Here is a 21,006-nt window from a genome sequence, read left to right on the forward strand (position 1 = left end):
AAGAAGATCCCAAATGAGGTCATGACGGATCAACAGCTACCCTGGGCAAGTCACTTAATTTCTCTCAGCCTTGGTTTCCTCATTTGCAAAATAGAGATAATATATAGCACCAACCTCCCAGGGTGGTGTTAGGAAGATCAGATGACAGAGTAAAATGCCTTAAGGCACTGTTCAGTGTCCCAAAAGTCTTAGGGCAATTTTAAGCTTTAATAGCCGTATAAATACTATTATTAAACCCTCCCCTCCAGTTCTTTGTGTTCCCCTAATGCACCTCTGAGCCTTGACCCACACTAGCAGTTGTCACATCAAGTATACAGGGCCCTTTACTTATCTACTATGTTCAGCTATGCTCAGCTAAACGGGATTCTCTGGGATGCAAGGAGCAGGGCATGGGGCATCTTCAAAGTGCTTTAGTCTCTAGTCCAGATAATGGATAGCTATGGGTGGGTAGTCACCACATTCAGGGTAGGGGCCCATCTGTGTGTGAGAGATATCAGAGGGTGGGAGAGGGACAGGAACTCAGTCCTTTAGCTCTCTTCCTGCTGTCTCAGAGTAGAGTCTAACAAGTACCTGGAGCAGGTCAGGGCCCCTACCCCCAGCTCGGGACAAATCAGGCATGCTACCCTGATTCCAACTCGTCTGGATCGTGCTGCCTCACATCAGGTGGGGCCAGTAGTGCCTTTGGCGGCCAGCTCGGCTGCCTAATCCTGCTCCTCTTCCTGGGCCTGGTCCTCCCGGTCCCCTGGCAGCCCCAGCAGCTCCTCAGCCAGGCTGGTGAGGCTGCTCCTGTCTAGAGCCTCGACCAGGCGCTGCAGGGTGGCACGATGACCCTCGGCCAATACAAAGCGGTGCAGCAGCTGGAAGGCCTGCTCGTAGAGACCGTCTCGGTCGTACTCGTAGGCGAGAGAGTCCAGGTCATGCTCCCGAAGGGCCCGGCAGTTCAACGCCCGGCCCACAGTCCGCCACTTGCGGCCCACGGAGCGGGCGAACTTCTGTCGGTCCTCTAGGTTTAGCGGACGGTTTGCTGCGGGAAGGACAGGGGTGAGCCCCGGGCGCTAGGAGATCCCCACAAGTCACCCACCTCGGCCCTGGATAAACCAAGAATTCATAGGAACCCCACCCCGGCAGTACCAGTGCAAAACCAGGTTTTCAATCCTCGGTCCATCCCACCTCCACTCCCCCGCCCCCCTCCCAGATGAACAAAGGATTTACCACCACCACCCCCTCCTTCTTGGACACCCCGGATAAAACAAGAATTGTCTCCTTCAAGGCCAGCTCCAATAATCCAAGAACTGTCCCCCATCTCCGACGGCCTAGATAATCCAAAAATTGCTCTTCCCTTCCTGGGCAGCCAGAACAATGTAGGAATTGTTCCCCTCCCAATTACTCCCAGAACAGCCCTCTCGATGAACCTCTGCTTCCCACCCACCCCGGTAAACCAGGAGTTATCCTTTTCCTGGCTGCCCTGGATAAAGCAGCAGCTCCCGCAGGGATCGAGAATTCTGCTCCCACCAGAGGCCCGGATAAAACAAAGACCCCTCACACTCCTTGCTGGGGTAGGGGCACCGGCAGGATTCACTAGCTAACCCCTCCTCCGCCCGGGGCTCGTGAAACCACTCACCAATCTGCCGACCCTGGAACACAAAGGTCTGAGCCGGAGCGGGCGGAGGAGGCGGGTGGGCAGGCGCCTTGGGGGCAGGGGCCTTGGGGGCTCCACCGCCCCCTGGATCGCAGGTCAGGCTCCGGAAAGCATCCTCCAGTTCGCCTATCTCCTCATCTCGGAGCCGGTCCGGCTGGGATGGAGGGAGGGGGAGGGAAGGCTAGTCTAGCTCCGCCTGACTGTAAACCCAGTCCCCCCTCCCCTGGTCTCGTCCCAAGTGCAACCCGCCTCAGTCACCCCGCTCTGCCTCTCTCCCGCAGACACCCCCGCGCACCTTAGCCTGCTGGATGCAGCGCAAGCAGCGCTCCTCCTCCTGCAGCATCAAGTCCAGTCTCTCGGAGCCCACGCGCAGCTCCAGGTGCAGCGGCACCGGGTGCTGGGCGTGGCCGAGCAAGGCCACCAGGCTGTCCTGGAGGGCTGCCCGCAGAGCCCCCTCGCGGTAGCTCCGGAGGAAGCGGGTGCACGGTTCCTGCCCGCAGAACTTCAGCTGCACGATCAGCTGCGGATTGTTGCAGTGGATCTTCAGAATCTGCACTCCATCCTGGCTCCCAGTGCATCCTGGAGCAGGGGGTGGGGAGTGGAGAACCGGGGAGGCCCCAAAGGGTAGGGTGCAGTGGATCAGGCTACAGGCTGACTCCGAGAGAGGGAGATGTGCCTCCAGGCTAACTCTCAGTTATCTGTTAATTTAGATACCTTCCCACCCAAGCCACACACACATGCACACCATGTTTCCAAATTTCCAGATCAGTTCAGTTGTCACTGAACTTCTTAGTGACCTGGAAAGATCACTGGGTTCTGACCTTGGGCAAAGTGAATGTTCTTTTAGACCTCTAAGGTCCCTTCCACATCTAACATTCTGAAAATGTCCTAAATCTGACACTTGTTAGCTATGTGACCATGGGTAGGTCATTTAACTTGCCTGACTCTTAGGAAACTCTCTGTGATTATGATCATAATAGCAGCTAGCCTTTAAATAACTCTTTACAAATGACATCTCATTTGATCCTCACAATGACCGTGGGAAGGAGATGCTATTATTATCGCCATTTTACAGATGAGGAAACTGAGGTAGGCAGAGGTTAAGTGAATTGTCCAGGGTCACAAGTGTTTGAGTAAGTATCTGAGGCGGAATTTGAACTCAGGGGCTTCCTGACTCCAGGTCCAGCTTTCTATCCCATGTGCCACCCTAGCTGACTTTCTAACACTAGTTCAGTCATTTCAGTCATGTCCAATTCTTCATGACTCCATTTGGGGTTTTCTTGGCAAAGATACTAGAGTGGTTTGCCATTTCCTTCTCCAGCTTATTTTATAGATGAGGAAACTGAGGCAAACAGTGAAGTAATCAATGTTATCCAAAAATTGGAGAGGATTGCTTCCAGAGGTGCTAGGTTCATCCCTAGAGGTCTTCAGGAAGAGAGATGCAGGATTTCTACTTGTTGAAGATGTTATGAAGGGAATCATTTCCTTTTCTGAGTACAGACCGATGATCTCTAAGGTCTCTTAGAGCTCTAGGATTCTAACATTCTATGTTCTATGGTCCCATCCACCTCTGACCTTCCATGGCTGGTTGTTCTCCATATGCCAGAGGGAGAGGCATGTAAGAAAAAATGCTGTTCTGGCTTAGGCTGGCTAGACCCTGAGACTGTGGCTATCTCTTAATAGTCATACAAAACTCTTGTTAAAATGGAGAGTTGGCTGGCCCTTTGATGCACCTCTAGGCAACAGCTAAGGCCTTAGGACAGCTTGGGTTGGACCAGAGCAGAGGCCCTGGCAACCTCAGAAGCCGATGCAGTTTGCCCATCATCCCAGGAAATAGGATATAATTAGTAGACAGGGAGGTCCTACCTGTTAAGACTGGGGCCTCTGGAAATTGGTGACACCAGAGAAAAGGATTTTGGGGGCTTCAGGGCAGGAGGACAGGTAGAGGTAAATATCAAGAAGATGTTCTTGACCTATACAATTACTTTAGGAAGGGACAATGGGGCCACAGATGGAACACACCTCAATGGCCCCTTCTCTTGGAGCTCATCCATAGGAAACTGAGAGAACCATCTGGCCTGCTTCTAGCAGTGGGGTCTTCTTGTTCTGAGTCCTGCTTGAGGATGGGAAACTCACTGCCAAATCCCAGGCCACCAGGTCTCAGCAGCCAAACCCAGACCATGGTGGGGGAGGAGGAATAGTTCCCACATCCTGCTTCATCCAGGTCCCCAGTTCCCTCCCATGTCTCAATGGGGGCAAGGAAACCTTATGGGCAACATTTGGAGAAAGGAGAGCTGAGCATAGGAAAAGGCGGGAGGGAGGGTGCAATGAGATAGATGAGGAAAATCATGGAAGGTGGGAGGCAGATACAGAGAGAGGGAGAAAGAGAAAAGGAGTTAGACAATGAGGAGAGTCCAAGTCCCCTAAGGAAAGTGAAAATGAATGGTGTTAGTCAACATACAGACACATGTATGGGCATACACTACATACATTAACATGCATTGTACTCATAAATACATATATGTGTGTAATGGGGCCAGGTCCCCAGTTCACATAGAGACAGGTAACAAATGGATGTGCTTCCATACACACACTGAACTACAGGTGTATACATGCACACATATATTACATCAATAGACATGTGAGTATATGTACATATGCACATGAAAGCCCATATCTCATACATACACACATTTCCCCTGCAAATATACATGTATGGGGCTGCTATGTGTAGGTGGAGTGGTACATCACCTTGGAGATAAAGGTAAAGTATCCTGGAGAGTCAACTCCTATTCTGTCCTTAGGGAGTCATGTCTTAGCTAACACCTCAGGGCCTGCCCGCCTCTTAGCTGTTTTTCATCCATGGCCAGGAGAATAGCTCTGAGAGCAAGGCTCTTTACCAAGAGCTGTCGTCCCCCCCTTCCCCTCCACTCCTCAGATATTCTAGTCTGGAAATGGAAGATGAATGACTTCCCTTTTCACTTTCTATGGAGGGAAGGGATGGGAAGCAAAAAGTAGCCCCTGGGATGGGGAGGCGGTAGTTGTAAGAGACAAGCTCCCTGGGAGCTAGTGTTCTGCCTACATCTGTACCAGCCTCCTAGCTGGATGATCCTCATCTCTCTGACCACATGTTTCCTCTTCTATAAAACAGGACAAGTGTTTGCATGATCTTTCAGGGTTGCTGTGGGAAAGGCCTTAAAATACCATTGAAATGTGACCCCTCATCATTATTACCACCCCCCTCATATATATATGGCCCAGGACCCAATAGTCACCTGCCAGTGCCAATTTAAGGACCCGAAATATTGCCAGCTTCTTCTGAGAATCTTGGTATAGATTAGGCAGAATTACTTTCTCCATCGAGGATTCCACAAACAGATAAGCACTGCCACTCCACTCCTGGAGGCCATCCGCCATCTTCCTGAAGTCATCTGTCATCCCAGGCTCCTATAGATCATGTTTGTCAGTCCCTAGCCCTGCCTTCCTGGGCTCCCAAAGAATCCCAGATCTCAGGTTGAGACTGTTCTCCATTCAAGGCCTCACTAAGTCACTATGCTACCTAAGAAGTCCAGCAAACTTCAACAGTAATCCTCACAATAACCCCATAAGGTAAGTTCTCTTATTATCTCCATTTTACAGATAAGGAAATTGAGGCAGAGAGAAGTTACATGACTTGCCCAGTAAGTGCCTGTGGAGGGATCTGAACTTGGACCTTTCTGACTCCAGCACTGAGTCCAACAACTCAGTTCACTATGCCACAGAACAAAAACACTTCTTTCCACCCTTTGATGGCCAATTCAATCACCAAGGGACAACTAAGTACTTTAATAACCACACACAGTATCACAATGAGTAACAACCCTCTCTTTAGGAAAGCTGATTAGTGAGGAGCTAAAAAATGGGAGCTGAGGCAGGGCAACCTTCTATCTTCCCATCCCCTCCCCCTAATATAAAATAGAATTGGTAGGGATGGTTGAACACCAAATGATCGCGCTGAAGGGCCCTTGGGATACAGTGTTAAGAGCCGGAAGATTACATCTTATCTCATTTGATCCTCACAACTCTGTCAAGTGGATGCTATATTATCCCCATCTTACAGATATGGAAACTGAGGCTAGCTAGAAAAATGATTTGCCCAGCGCTAACACAGCTGGTAAGTATCTGAGGAAGAATTTGAACCCAGGTCTTTTGAACTCCTCCCCTTTCACTCGATACAAAGTAGGAAATAAAGATGCTAAAATACTATATTATAGCTCAGAAGGGTCTTCCAACATAGAATGCTTTTAACCTGTAGAGGGCTAGAGCTGGAAAGTACCTTAGAAAAAGGTGTTCAACAAATGGAAACAGCCCACCATAGAATGGTCCTTAGAACAAAGAATTCTGGAGGCTGTTGGGGGTGCAGAGTCCAGCCAGGGGAAGCCCAGGAGACAGCGGGCAGAGGGGGCCTCACCACTGGGAGTCACAACAGACCATTAGCACTTTCTCAGAATCGTGCCCCAGGATCTCCTCCCCTGAGTGTTTCCTGGAGATGGGGGAGTCCTCAGCTTTTCTTACTTTCATATCCTCCTGCCCAAGAGCCAGCCCTCCCTCCCTTCCTCCCTTCCTTCCCCAGAGGAGCCACTTCCCTGAACCCCAGAAAGGGGTCAGGCTCCCTGTCTGGCTGTTCCCCATGTCCAGACCTCTGACCTTGGGCAGTCTGTTCCAGTACAGACTGAACTGGGGAGATTCCTGTGAAGGAAAAAAGAGAGAGATGGGAAGGAGGAGCCAGAGGAGGGCTGACACAAAGCTGAAGTCCCTGCAAGAGGCCAGAGCAAGGCAGATGGTAATTCCTGGCAGGCTGGTCAGCTGGAAGCCCTGAGATTCCCCTACTTCTCTGGGCCTGCAGTATGATAGGAGGTGGGGTGCAGTGAGGATGAGGGACAGAGTACAATTCACTATGCCTATGACCGGGGGGGGGGGGGGGGGTGTTGAGGAAGAAAATGAATCTTCCAGGAACCAAAGACATTAGACATGGGACCAGACCCCATCAGGGGAAAGAATGGTATGCAGTCATTCAGATTCTCATACCTAAGCATTTACAGATGAGGAAACTGAAGCAAATGGAGAGGTTAAATGACTTGTGCAGGGTCGCTCAACTAGTAAATGTCTAAGGCTGGATTTAAACTCAGGTCTCCCTGACACCAAGCCCCGGCCTCTATCCATTTTACCACCTATATAAATTCTAGCTATTAGAAAGCACTTGGATGTGTCAGATATAATCAATTTTATTATCATTATTAGAACTGGGTGGGGTTATTTGAACTTGAGTAGAAGATTCATTGAGAGGAACTCTAAGAAAGCATGGCCACACCCTCATTTTGGAGGAGGAAGTGATTGGCTTCTCTCTCTCCTTTCTATGGGGAAGTTTTGGGGAAGCAAATTAATACTGACAAGGGTAAAGTCTAAGCCACATAGAAAAACATGCCTTCCCAGAACTCAGCATCTCATTTCCCATCTCAGGGCTTTTGCAAAGGCTGTCCTGCATACATGGAATGGACTCCCTCCTCACCTCCACCCATTAGAACTCATCATCAGCTTCATTCCATGATCAACATAGGTGCCAACCTTCATGAAAGCCTTTTATGATCCACCTCATTTTTAGTGGTCTCCTCTTCCCCCTAATTTTTGGGGGCAGCTAGATGGTGAAGAGCACCAGGCCTGGAGTGAGGAAAAACCTGAGTTCAAATCCAACCTCAGACACTTACTGGCTATGTGATCCTAGGCTTGTCACTTAACTCTGTTTGCCTCAGTTTCCTCATCTGTCAAATGACCTACAGAAGGAAATGGCAAACTACTCCAGTATCTTTACTAAGAAAATATCAAATGGGGTCACAAAGAGTTCGATATGACTGAACAACAGATCGACATTTTCCCAAACTATCTTGTATTTACTTATCTGTTTGGCTGTTTTATCCCATTGGTCCAGGGGGGGTCTTAAAGTTGTATCTTGCACCCTTCGCTAACAGTCTGATAAAGCCTAGGGACCCCTTCTCAAAATCGAGTTTAAATAATTGAAGGCAATACTCATTTTCAATTATAAATTAGTGAAGATAAAGATGTAATTTTTCCCTTATTCAAATTCACAGACTTTCTGAAATCTACTCACAGACCCATGGGGTGGGGTAGTGGGGGAGGCCCACAGACTCCAAGTTAAGAATCTCTCATCATGGTAGAGTATAAGATCTTTGAGAATGGAGATTTTTTATTTTGTCTAGGTACCTGGTTTCTTACACTAAGCAACATGTGCTTAATAAAAGCTTTAAAAAAAAATTGAAGTAGGCCATTGGAGCCTAAAGAAATGATGTTTCCCTGAGGAAACTAAGGTAGCTGGCAACAAAGTAGATAGAGCATAGGACCTGGCATCAGGAGACCCTGACTTAAATCCAGCCTCAAGCATCTATTAGCTGTGTGACCCTAAGCAAGTTACTTATCCGCTATTTGCCTCAGTTTCCTCAAATGAAAAATGGGGATCATAACAGCACCTACCTTACAGTTTTATTAGGTGAATAAAATGAAATATTTGTAAAATGCTTGGCACAGTGCCTGCCACGTATTAGGCTCTTAATAAATGTTTATTCACTTACTCCATCCTTCAACACACACACACACACACACACACACACACACACACACACACACACACACACACAATCTCCTGCTTGGTGACAGGGAACTCTTCCGAGTGACTATACTCTTACATATGAGTCCCTATCCTTTTGAGGTTCAGGGATTGCTTTTTTGTCTGTTTTTTAATACCAGCTGATGGATCTACCTACCTCTTCCTTTATCTGTTGCCTCCCTGTGTCTCTGTCCATTTATCAACCACCACTCTGTCCCCTACACAAGGGACTGAGTCCAATTTCAAAGACCAGGTGAGGACAAGACACCCTCAAAAGGAACCCAGCCTCTACCCCAGAGAACCATATCAGCTCTAAACATCTAAGTGTCACTGGGGACCTCTAAGGGAAAGGGGGAAACAAAGGATTGGGCTATGGGGAGAGCAGGGCATGAGCCCACCTTGAAGTACCACCAACAATGGTTGAGAAATAGATCAGGGAAAGTTTGGATCAGTGGTGTCAAAACTCAAATAGAAAACTGGATTCTTATGGGCCTGTATTGACTTAGAAAACCAAAACTTAACATTATCTATGTCCTATTTTTATTTATTTTGGTAAACATCTCCCAATTAAACGAACCTGGTTTGGCCCCATTCTGGAGTATTGTTGTCTGCTTGTGGCTAGCTGACAGCAACTTTGACGGCTATGATTTAGTTTATAGGCACAGACTTAGAAAGGGGGGCAGCTAGGTGACATAGGGGATAGAGTACTCATCCAGTTGTCAGGAAGACCTGAATTCAAATTTGGCCTCAGACTCTTAGTAGCAATGTGATCCCAGGCAAGTAAACTAACCCCAACTGCCTCCACCTCCTCCCCCCAAAAAAGAGTGGAAAGGGAGCAGAGAGATCGTCACATAATTCAGTTTTCACTTTACAAATGAGGAAACTGAGGCTCAGAGGTAGGAAACAGCAAAGCTTGGCAAAACCCTTGAAATCTTTCCATCTAACTCCTCACTTCCACAACCACCAGCCTGGTTCAAGCCCTTTCAACTGGACCATTGTAATAACCTCTAGCCTGGTGACCCTGTCTTCAGTTTCATTCTAATCTATCCTTCTCACAGCTACCAAAGCAGCTTCCTAAGGCACCTCTTTAGCCATAAAGGCAGGAGAGGCACCTTCTGCTGAGGATGAGAAAGAAATGGAGGAGCCCAAGGAACTGTTCTTGGGAATGAAAGAAAAAACAGCTCCATCAGCTGGTCCAGACTCAATGACCTGCCATGACTCCCTATTGTGTACCCATCATAGTCCAGAGAAATTCTTCAGCCTGACAATTCCAGCTTTGCCATGATCCAGCTTCAATCTATCTTTCCAGTCCTATTCCACCCACCCTGCTCCCTGGTACATATGCCAGGCACCTGCCGAACTGAATGACACCCGGACTCCCCAACAAAATGTTCACTCTTCTGAGTGGATTTTCAACCTTGTTCAAATTCTCTCTTATACCAGGAATACCGAAACCTCCTACTGCACCACATCTATCCCTCACAATCCACTTTTTCCTTGAAGCCTTTCCTGATCCTCTGTGCTGAAAGGGACCAGTTCCACATGTTCTCATAGTACTTCAAACCAAACAAAACCTTCTTCTAATGCATTTAGCACCTTCTGATTTGTATCCCTGAGGGTCTCTTATCAATCCCTACAAATAATTAAAATCTTTCTAAAGTGGCATGGGGAGTGAGTTTCCCTTTAGACAGCTTCAAATGAAAACCAGATGATGTCTTGTTAGGGACACTGTAGAAAGAATTCTCAATTCTCAAGTTGACCCCCAAGGTCCCTCTCTACTCTGAAATTCTGTGATTCTGTTACGTTTTATTGACCTTGTCCCAGCCCAGTACACGGCATACAGTAAGCCCTTCAATGTTGGTTAAGACATCTCCTTCCTTCCTTTCTTCTCCTGTGCCTTGGCTCTATGCCAGCCAACTTAATTCCCCCTCCCCCCATCCATGCTAGTGGTCTCCAGTCCCCTCCTGGGCTTGTGCCCAAGGTTTCTTCCCTCTGCCCCTAACTAAGAGGTCTATCTTCCAGACTTTTTTTACACCCACCGTTCAGGGACTGGACAGGCAGAGCTGCTGAGTTCGAGAAGTAGGAAGGGAGGGTGGGGGATGGGCCCTAGTCCCTAAATCCAAAGGGGGAAGGATGGGAGTGGGGCGGGGCTGAGCCGGACCCAGCTCATTTCCGACCTTCAGATTTTCAGCTTGGCCTAGTGCTTGGCAAGAGCTAGGCTTGGAAATTGTGAGTAGGGCTCGATTTTTACCAAGTGTAAAACCCACTCTTAAAACCCTTAACTTCCCAGGGCCTCACTTTCCCCATGTGCAAGGAAGGGAAATGAACACTTGCACTCAAAGTTGTCCTGAGATATGCTCTTTGCAAACTTTATAAGTGCCTCAGAAATTCGAGCTGTCCCACGAAACCGTACTCCGAGCAGAGACTCCTGAGGCTCGGAACATCTCCCACGTGGGGCCGGGCCCTGGCCCGGGACAGCCCAGGCTAGCCAGCTGGAGGCCTAGAGAGCTGGTCTGAATCCGCTAGATCTCTTAGTCCGATTCCCTCCCGGAACCGATGCACACATCCCTCCATACCCACTCCAGCCCAGGACCCCGCTTATGCCTGGCTGCTCTAACCAGGCCAAACCTGGTAGGAGGAACCCAGACCTGCGCCCTAGTGCCCTCGGTCCACTGGCCCCTGGCCATCCCACCCCTCCCCAACTCGTGCCGTGCCTTCTCCCCATCTAAGCTCCCCGCGGACACTAACCAAGCCGTCCGGTCCCCGCTGCTCCGGCTCTCGCAGACACCGGTTCTGTCCACCCGTTCTTCCGGGTTTGCGCAGAGCCCCAGGGGAGGGGGAGCGGGGAGGAGGAAGGAAAAGGGGAGGAGCAGAGCTGGCTCCCAGTCCCGGGATCCCCCGAGCTTCGCCGTGTGGGCCGCCCCTGGCGAGCAGCCAGGGCAGTTAAGAAGCGTAAACACCGGAGCTACGTAGTGGATGGGTATAAAGGCCTAAGGGCCTCGGTCCTTCCTCTGACCCAGCCCGATCCAAGCCTATGGACCAGCCTAAACTCCTGTGAGTCAGCCATCCCTGAGTCAGTCTAGCTGGCCCTGGAAATTCAGGAATCCCAGTAACCCTTTCAGCTGGAGATCCGAGGTCCGCGCACTGGGGCAGGTAAGAAACCTCCTGATCGCGGTTAGCTGGCAAGAACTTCTCAACTGGGAGGTATGAGTGATACTCACGGGGTCTGAGGAAGGTTGAGGCATGTGAAGTGCTGGGAAAAGCCCAGGGCTTGGAATCAGAAGGTGTCGGTTGGAGTCTCGACCTCTGCCACCTAGATAATCACTTTCCCTCTCCGTCTTTTTCCTCTTCTGCAAAAGAAGGGTAATAGCTACCATTTATATTACGTTTTCAGGTTTAGAAAAGGCTTTACGTATTATCTCGTTTGAACTCAACAGCTCTGTGAAATAGGCGCTATTATTATTCCCATTTTACGGATGCGGAAACTGAGGCTGAGACGGGTTAAGTAATTTGCCCAAGGTCACACTGCTAGTTCGTATTTGTGACAGGATTTGAACTCGGGTCTTTCTGACTCCAATCACTATCCCCTATGTCACTTAACTCTGGCTAGCCCATGAAGATTGTTGTGAGGAAAGCCGGACAACTGTGGTTTATTATTTGTCTTCTATTAGGACCCCTACCTACGGGCGTGGGGGAAGGAAAAGGGGATCCACAGGATGGGGATTCATGTTCAATTTGCCTTTTGGGAGTGACGGAGACTTAGAGGTCCCTGGCTTCTGTGGGCTAGACTTCCTGGGATAGCTCAAACAGAACCGGCCTCCGAAAACCTCACCTCACCCCACCCTATGCCTCATACTTTGAACTTTGAAAAGAAGACGTGGGGACCCATGATAGTATAGGGCAGAGCCGGTTAGGAAAATCTCGAGAGGTGGTTGGTGGCAGCCGGGGCAGTCTCCATTTCCCTAGAGCTTTAAAACTGAAAAAGCACTGGAATTGGTCGCGCAAATATCATTACCACCACAACTGAGGAAACGTGGCGATGTGACTTGCCCACAGACACACAATCAGTGTCAGAGACAGGATTTCGAACCAGGTTCTCTGACACTGAGTCCAAGGTTTCCACTACCTCAAACTCCCAGACCTGGGGGTGGAAGGAGAGGGACTTTCCAGGACCGGCTGTCTCCTCCGCCACCGAGCCCGGCCTCACCCAGCTTACAACCTGCCAATCTGTTCTAGGACACTTTAACCTCCACCACTAACCTGGGCTATAGGACTGGGAGAACGACAGGTGAAGGAGGACCTGGCTCTCCTCCCAGAAACGGAAACAACTGATAGAGGCCCCTGCCCCCAAAAGAGGGAATCCACAGGGTTGATGGCTTGTAGGTTCAGAGGCGAACAGCTGAGAGGTACAGAGGGCTGCAGACACCTGATTGATGTCCAGGGCACCCAGAGTAGAAGGACCAGCCTCCATTCCGCAGCTTTATCAGAGTTCGGCCCCGCCCAGGCTGGTGATTGGCTACTGGTCCCCAGCTGATTTGAATGAACCATTCACGTCTCTACTTGGGGCTCAAGAACCCTACCCATTTAACTCCTTCACTGCCCCAAGCTGGTGGGTGTCAGTGGAAAAGAGGCTCTGTTATCCCAAATGGCAGCTAGACTCAAGGGGTAACGTTGGCAGACCTTGTCAGGGTCATCCCGTAGCCGTGAGAGTGAGCTCCGGCTTCCTTGGATTCTACAGGGGCTCTGGGAGCAAGGGAGTCGGCGTTGGGGCGAAGGTGGAGGCAGAGAAAAAGTCCCCAAAGCCCCACCCCGAGTTCGGGCCCTGGGCTGCTGAGCTCCGCAGAGCCCGGCCAGGAGCCCCCGGCCTCGAAATGGTCCGCTCTCCAGCGTAGGGCCAAGTGTTCGCCCTTCTCGAAGTTCCAGGCAAAATATAGTCCTGAGAAGGCCCACAGAGCTGAAGGAAAAGCCGGAAGGCCACGGCCTCGGGTACGGTCCAGTCTCTCGGTCCGGTTAGTAAGTGACGGACCCGCCCAAAGGGCGGCGACGCTCAGGCCCAGGTTGTGGCTGTGTCCTGGATTCCGAGGCCGAGAGACAATTTATTCCGGGCCAGAAGGAAGAAAGTTGATTGTGATCTTTGTAACAATCGAGCGTATCGGGGGAAGGGGCGGAGGAGGGCGGAGTGAGGGAAGAGAAGTCAAATTCACAAGCTTTTATTAAGCATCCTGTGTGTGTTAGGTACTGCCCTAAATTCCTGCCTTCAAAGAGCGCACATTCTAACGGAGGAGACAAAGTTCAAACAGCTACGTACACTCCAGCTACAGGCGGGATGAATGGGAGGTAATTTCGGTAGAAAGGCACCAGCGTTAAGGGGGATGGGGAAAGGTGTCTTGCAGGAGGGATGACCTGAAAGAAGGGAAGCAGTCATCCTTCTGGGCCATTACTTTGGAAAGACTCAGTACTGTCCTGATGATAGGCAGTGTGCATGGAAATGGAAGATGAGGGGAGGCATCGGAGAGGGATTCGACTTTATTCTCTAAGCTCCCCCCGCCCCCAAAATAAGGGCATTGAACACAATTTGGCATAGTGTGAATGGCAGAGCTAAGTGAATGTGAGACCAGTCAATAAGCATTTATTAAGCACCTACTATGTACTGGGGACTGGAGATAAAAAGAAAGACAGTCCCTCAAGGTGTTTATCCAATACAGGAGATCACAAGCAAATATATTCAAACAAGCTGTGTACAGGATAAACGGGAAATAATTAATTACTAGAATTAAGAGGGATTGAGAAAGGTTTGCTACAGAAGGTGAGATCTGAAGAAAGCCAGGGAAGCTGGGAGGAAGAGATGAAGAGGTAGAGCACTCCAGACCTGGGAGACAAAAAAAAAAAAATGTCAAAAATCAGAAGACGGAGTGTCTGGTTGGAGGAACAGCTAGGAAACCAGTGTGGCTGGATCACAGATTATGTGGAGGTAGGAGAGGGGTGTAAAATGTAAGAAAGGCTGGAAAGGTAGGGTGGGGAGAAGGAACTAGGCTAAACAGATTTTTGTATTTTATTCTGGTGGTGCTAGTCACTGGAGTTATTGAGTCGGAGTGTGACATGGTCAGACTTATGCTTTAGGAATGGAAGAACAGGAATAAGAGAGAGACTTAGGGCAGGCAGATCTATTGGAATAATCCAGGCATGAAGGGATGAGAACCTTCATTAGAGTCATGCTACTGTTAGAGGAGACAAAGGGTGTGTTTGTGAAATGCTGCAAAAGTGAAATCAACAGTTAGATATGAGATGAGAGAAGGTGAGGGTGAGAGGAAGTGAAGAATCCAGAACTACTGGTATGTTGTGAGCCTGAAGGACAGTGAGAACAGAAGGATGGTACTCTCCATGGTAATAGGGAGGTTTGGAAGTGGGGAAGATTTGAGGGGGGGGGGGAGGGACCTAGAATGTTAGAGATAGAAAAGAGCTTATAATGTTAGACCACAGTACATAGAATATTATAGCTGGGAGGAATTTTAGAAGTCCCAGAGGTTCTTAACTTTTTCTGTGTAATGATCCAACCCTTGGGCAGTCTGTGGAAGCCTATAGTCTCTTTAGAATGTTTTTAAATGCATAAAATAAAATATTTAGAATTATAAAGGAAGCCAGTTATATTGAAATGTTTATAAAATTTTTAAATCAAATTTATGGACCTCTGATTAAGAACTGCTGCTTTCCAGTCTGTCTTATTTTTTACGTTTGCTGGATAAATATAATCTTAAAACAAAAGACAGATTGACCATATTAACACTGAGAGGGGTAAGCATGTGGAATGTATTGCCCTGTGAGAAGGCATATGCTGAAAATTAAAGGAATCTACAATGAGGTTTTAAAGAACGTTATCACACAAGTCCCTGAGGATACTAGGCCAAACCTAGGTCTGTTTGTAGGGATCCAAGCTGATGTTCTCATGGAAACCCCCACCCTAAGGTAGTTTCCCCAGCCATGCAAGGCATTGAGTAGGAGCAGGGGGAGAGTTCACTGAGTGGGTGGTTCTTTCCCTTTGAGTCATGCCCTGGTCTCTATCCTCAGACCAGCTCCAGTCACTCTGCAGAAGGATCAGCAGACAGGGATCCTTTGGAGCTCAACCACCTTCCCAATGGCTGAATCATGGAAATACCTCCCTGAAGAATTGCTTTCATTGATCTTTCGATACTTACCCCTTCGTGACCGATATGCGGTTTCCCAGGTCTGCCAGGCTTGGGCCACTGCTGTCAACTCAAGCTCTGTGTGGTACATCACAGATATCAGGTGAGGAAGCCTTAGGGACCTACAGTAGGAGCCCCTTCCTTTCAAGAGTTCTAAACTCCAAAAGTACCTGGGTGGCAGGCACAGTGGAGAAAGCACTGAACCTGCCATCAGGAAGATCGAAGTTCGAATCTGGCCTTGGACCTGTGCTACTGTGTGGCTCTGGACAAGTCCCTTAACCTTACTTTAGCCTCTGTTTCATCATCTATAAAAGGGTATAATAATAATAATACCACCTGCCTTATAGGGTTGATATGAGGATTAAATGAAATATTTGTAAAGTGCTTTACAAACCCTAAAGAGTTATAGAAATGCTAGTAATGTTATTTACTATTATTATTATTTAATTTAACTGAGGTCCCAGGACACCTTAGCCATAGAGCAAAATTCAAACTGATAGCAAAGGATCAGTTCTGGCACTTTAGCTTTCAGTAAGTACTATCAGCAGAATTAGAATAACTGACTCCAAATGAGTGACTGTTCCCCATTAATGATTACATGTGAGAGAGCGTGGCTGGCCCAGGTTATCAGTTCCACCCACTTCCCAGTGATCTTGGCTAATAGACTCATGCTTACACAGCTGCCAGCTTCCACTCTTACCCCTGAGGAAGTGAGTCGGTTCCCTAGGGTCTACTGAAAAGTTTTATAACATTGTAAATATTCAGCAAACTGTAATAACGCAGACATTGCCCTAAAGCCCTGCCTCATGGAGGCTCAGACACCAGAGATGGAGAGAAGGTTCCTCATCTCCTATGTCCTGCCTCCAAGTAGGAAGGAAGGGGCCTGCAGGGAGGTTTACTGATTTGGCTACATGGAGTTGTTGGTCCTCGAACCTCACATTCTGGAAACTATGCCAGTAGATAAGGAGCATACAGTAACAGGTCCAACCAATCTGCAACGGCTTCAGGCACCTACCCAGTGGCTTTTTGGTTGTCCAAGGCCTAACCTAGCTAATTCACTTGGCTTCAATTCAACAGGTAGTTATTAAATGCCTACCATGTGCCAAGTCTTCGAAAGAAAAGAATGAAAGGAAAAAAGAAAGGGAAGAAGGGAGGAAAAAGGGGGAAGGAGGGAGGAAAAAGGAGGAAGGGGAAAGGAAGTAAGAAAAGAAGGAAGGAAGGAGTCTCTATCTTTCAAGGAGTTTGCATGCTGTTGAAATGTAGCTAAATATGAAAGAGCTCAGAGCCAATCAGGCAAACAGTTAATAGCATTGAATTAACATTTTTTTAAAAAATTTATTCTGAACTTAACAAATTCTAAATTGAATGGGCATTTGCGTATGCATGGTAAATCAGAAAAAGGAGATTGTGCAGGTCTTCTTTTATGTATATAATAAGTTCAAGCTTTTTTAGTTTTTTAAAATCTGTTCTGCTTCTTTGGCCTTCTTTCTCTTCCTTCTGTTTTCTTCTTTTCATTTAAAAAAAAAGTTGCCTCAAGACTAGGATTTTCCTTCCTTCTTTCCTTCTTTTCTTTCTCTTTACTCCTCCTATCCTTATCTCCCCTCAGCCTCTCACTCCACCCTCAATGGAAAAAGGAGAAAAAAGCAAACCAAAACCCTGGTAACAGATATTTGTAGTCAAGCAAAACACATTCCTTCATTGGTCATGTCAGGAAATGTATTCTTTATTTTGCATCCTGAGTCAGTCACCTTCTGCCAAAAAATGAGTAGCATGCTTCCTTATCAGTCCTCTGCAATAAGAATTGGTCATTGTTTGATCAAAGTTCTCAAGTCTTTTAGAGTAATTTTTCTTTGTAATTCAACAAGCATTTATTAAGCATCTACTGGGTATCCAAAAAAAAAAAAAAGACAGAAACAGTCTCTTCTCTCAAAGACCTCTCATTCTAACAGCACAGATGCTATGAAAATAACTGGGCCCACACAACTTATATACAGAGTAAATGGAAAGGCTTCTGAGAAGGAAAGGCATTGATAGTCTGAGGAACCTGGAAAGGCCTCCTATGGAAGGTAGGTTTTGAGCTGAGTCTCGAAGGAAGCCAGGGAACCTCTCAGGCGGAGGACTCAACCGGCACAAAGGCAATCCAGGAGATGAGAGATAAGAGTATCCTGTATGAGAGACAGTAAACATGCCAACATAGCTTCATCATAGAGTCTACTAGAGAGCAACATGTGAGAAAACTGCAAAGGTAAGGAGGCATCAGCTTATGAACAAATAGAGAAGTTTATATTTGATCCTGGGGGAACCACAAGCGCTAATGGTGGTTAGGGAGGTTGACAGAGCCAGACCTATCTATTAGAAAATCATTTTGGCAGCTGAATGGAAGATTCTTTGGACTGCGGAGAGATCTGGGGTGAGGAAACTAATTAGAAGGCTATTGCAATAGCCTAGGTAAGAGGTGATGAGTGCCAGAAATAACTGTGGTTCTGTGGGTGGAGAAAAGAGGACAACTAAGTATATGAGAAAGTTTGTGAAGTTAGAAAGGACCATACTGGGCAACAAATTGGATATATGGGGTGAGTTGGAGAGTTCAGGAGATGGTTGACCACTGGGTGATGGTTTTCATTTATATATATATACATATATTTAATTTTATTCATTCATTTGTTGCCATAGGTAGTTCTGAAGATCTGTCTACTGAGGCAGGGAAGGGCTACTCTCTGCAGGAGCACACTAGGGAGTACCCACAGTAATAATGCAAGACATTTTTAAGGAGTAATAACTTTCTTTTTACAATAAAAGAGATGATTTATCTGTTTATTATTTCTTTAGCCCAAAACTATGTCCCAGGAGCAAATTCCTTTTGGTTTGTTGTGTCATATGAGAGTTAGGGCATGGAATGTCAGACTTGGAAAGATTAGTCCACATAAGGCCAAGCCATCAGATTGGTTCAGGGGATGAAGCCTTGATCTTTCCCCAGATTAGAGGTGCACATATCCAGCCCAGTGTGAGTTCATTTCCTTGACAGCTCAGCAATTGCCTTGGGCAAGCCCCTTGCTGAAACCCTGAAATAGCAGAGATGGGAAGGATGGAAATAGAGAGTTAGGAACATCACAGAATTTGGAGGGACAATTGTGAGCTCTGCTTTTGCCTCCGTCAGCCCTGTTGATAATTTTCCCCTCTGTTTTGTCCTAAAAGCTGCGAACTGGAGGCAGACACGGCTGCCTTGAATTGTCTGTCTCCCTGCCTCGGTCAGATCCGCCACTTGGGGCTGGAGTTTGACCCATCCAAAGAAGGGAGCCGGCGGGCAGCCACGGGGCTCCTAACTGCCTTGGCCCAGCAGGGTCCTGGCCTGCAAGGGCTGCGCATTGCTTGCAGAGGAGAGAACCCGCTCTTCTATTCTGGCCAAGACATCCTGAACGCACTGCTTCAAGTGTGCGCAGCAGGGCCGCCGTGCGCTCTCCGACAGCTGGATCTCCGAAGTATGCCTTTCACTCTGGACGACGGGCTAGTGCTGCAGGTGGCGCGTGCCTGCCCGGAGCTCCGAGGCCTTTTCCTCAATAACAGGACGCTGGTGTGCAACGTGCGACCAGAGACGGTGCGCACCGTCCTGGCTGCCTGCCCTCAGCTGTGCTCGCTCGGTCTCTACCACGCCAGCCTGTCAGCCCAGGTACTGGCCACCCTGGCCGAACCGGACCGCCCGCCCTTTCAGTACCTGGCGGTGTTCTGTGCCCGACTGGACAAGTACGCCGAGGGCATACCCGATGACTCGTGGGCTGCAGCTCGAAAGCGTCACCCCGGACTGGCGGTGGACCTCGAGCTGGACCATACGGTGCCTGATGAGCGGGTCACCCTGGTCCTGCAGCCCACCATCCCCGTGACCACACTGAGGCTCAACACGTTTGGCGAGGTCGCTGAGGCAGTGCGCCTCGCAGGCCGCCACTATGCTGCTACCCTGACAGCCCTGGTCGTGCGCGCCACAGCCTCGGCCTCCCTGAACTCGGCACTAGAGGAGCTGGCGCAGGGCTGCGGCCATCTGCGCGAGGTGCATTGCTACTGTGTGGTAGTGCCCGCTGTAGTGAGTGCCTTCCTTACCCACTGTCCCTACCTCCGAAGTTACACGCTCAAGGTCACTCGGGAGCCACATCCTTGGCGGCCCAGGATTGTCAGGTGACAAGTTTCAACCAAGCTTGAGAGGAACTGCGGAAAACTGTACCGCAGATTTCCTAAAACTGCAGCTAATCTGGATTGCGTGTTGTAGTGGAAAGAGGTTAAATTCAATCCATCTCTACCTCTTATTTGCAATGTAACCTAAGGCAAGTTCCTTCCTTACCCTAGGCCTCATTTTCCTTCTTTGAAAAGAAAGGGTTTGGATTAAATCATTTCTAAAGTCCCCTCTAACTCTCGATCCCAGGATCTACACCGAGGGGGAGACATGCTAATCCCAACTTTGTAGATTTCAGGCCCCTTAGCTGTGAGACCATGAGGATGGGCACATCTGTGCCTACGGACTTACTATGAATATATAAGGGGTTAGAACCACAGAAAATCACATCCTGGGATGGGGGCAGGGGTGGGGTTGGGGAGGAGATCCAGAAACCACTTAATCCAGCTCCCTCATTTTATGGATAAGATCCACAGAGAAGATTCAAGTTGCCCATGCCACACAAATAGGTGCCAGAGAATTGGAGCCACTGAGGTGGATACCATCTCAGGCAATAAGATTTTCTAAGACCTGGGCCCTAGAATCTCCCAGTAGCTAGGTTTTTCAATAGAATATCCTCTTCCCTAGTTCAGGAGTCTTCCCTTGCTACTGGGTCCTGACAGGCAGTGAGGTGTAGCAGTGTGAACACTGGAGTGAATTATAACAACACAATTCCTGTATTCAAATCTATGTGCCTTTCTTCTGTGACCCAAATGTGGTATACATACATGTACATACACATACCCATACATACATACACAGATAAGATTACACACCAACACCCTTAAAAGTAAAGGCATTAGGGTAGGAATCAGCAGGAGCAGGTCAGCCATTCACTAACCTTGGGCAAGTCCTCCCAGGCCTAAGTTTCTTCATTAAATAAGGAGATAGAACGATCTTTTCAGCTGTTACATTAATCAATGTCTCTGTATCCTGGGTCCTCCAAGAGTTGAATTTTCAGAGGAGTAAGAGAGCAAACTGAGTCCAAGGGGAGGGCATATAGGAAGGTACCCAGGGTACAGGGAAGGAGGAAAGGGGGATGCCTGTGTAATATCACTTACAATATTTCATACATGTTCATATTTTTAAGGTCAGAAAATTCTGCTTTCCATGGCCCATAGGTGTTTTAATGAGATCATATATGAAAGATTGTAACCCTGATGGACAATCTCATACACACAGGAATTTCCAAACCTTCTCTAGAGTCTTGAATTGACTCTCACTGAGAGTGATCCAGATCAGGTGCTCTGAAAATATTGGTCAAGGGACTCTCTGTGTTAACATGGTCCAAGGGAGGACATCAATAAAGTTTTCCAATGTGTTTTGC

At 48.2% G+C, this 21,006-nt stretch overlaps 2 protein-coding genes across 7 annotated transcripts; one reads left to right on the top strand and one right to left on the bottom strand.

Annotated features, from left to right (window-relative positions):
- Positions 1 to 170: 170 nt before the first annotated feature.
- On the bottom strand, positions 171 to 12,947 carry TRADD (TNFRSF1A associated via death domain). Of its 3 annotated transcripts, none has more exons than XM_072635994.1 (6): positions 12,558 to 12,947; positions 11,519 to 11,647; positions 4,915 to 5,086; positions 1,935 to 2,218; positions 1,622 to 1,793; positions 171 to 1,024 (listed from the first exon to the last, which is right to left on the bottom strand). In XM_072635994.1, exons 1-6 carry the CDS (start codon positions 12,843 to 12,845, stop codon positions 702 to 704), a joined length of 1,368 nt encoding a protein of 455 aa, XP_072492095.1. In that variant the 5' UTR covers positions 12,846 to 12,947; the 3' UTR covers positions 171 to 701. The 3 variants fall into 3 exon arrangements, with proteins under 3 accessions (XP_072492095.1, XP_072492097.1, XP_072492096.1); XM_072635996.1 differs by lacking the exons at positions 11,519 to 11,647; positions 12,558 to 12,947 and adding exons at positions 6,326 to 6,367; positions 11,046 to 11,119; XM_072635995.1 differs by lacking the exons at positions 11,519 to 11,647; positions 12,558 to 12,947 and adding an exon at positions 11,046 to 11,179.
- Positions 11,222 to 21,000, top strand: FBXL8 (F-box and leucine rich repeat protein 8). 4 transcript variants are annotated; one of them, XM_072635999.1, is made up of 4 exons: positions 11,222 to 11,450; positions 13,533 to 13,634; positions 15,363 to 15,581; positions 18,674 to 21,000. In XM_072635999.1, exons 2-4 carry the CDS (start codon positions 13,624 to 13,626, stop codon positions 19,647 to 19,649), a joined length of 1,206 nt encoding a protein of 401 aa, XP_072492100.1. In that variant the 5' UTR covers positions 11,222 to 11,450; positions 13,533 to 13,623; the 3' UTR covers positions 19,650 to 21,000. The 4 variants fall into 4 exon arrangements, with proteins under 4 accessions (XP_072492100.1, XP_072492102.1, XP_072492101.1 ...); XM_072636000.1 differs by lacking the exon at positions 11,222 to 11,450 and adding an exon at positions 13,059 to 13,283; XM_072636001.1 differs by lacking the exon at positions 13,533 to 13,634 and having other exon boundaries at positions 11,253 to 11,450.
- Positions 21,001 to 21,006: the final 6 nt, after the last annotated feature.

This window comes from Notamacropus eugenii, chromosome 1 (genome assembly GCF_028372415.1).
Source record: "Notamacropus eugenii isolate mMacEug1 chromosome 1, mMacEug1.pri_v2, whole genome shotgun sequence".
Taxonomy (NCBI): Eukaryota; Metazoa; Chordata; class Mammalia; order Diprotodontia; family Macropodidae; genus Notamacropus; species Notamacropus eugenii.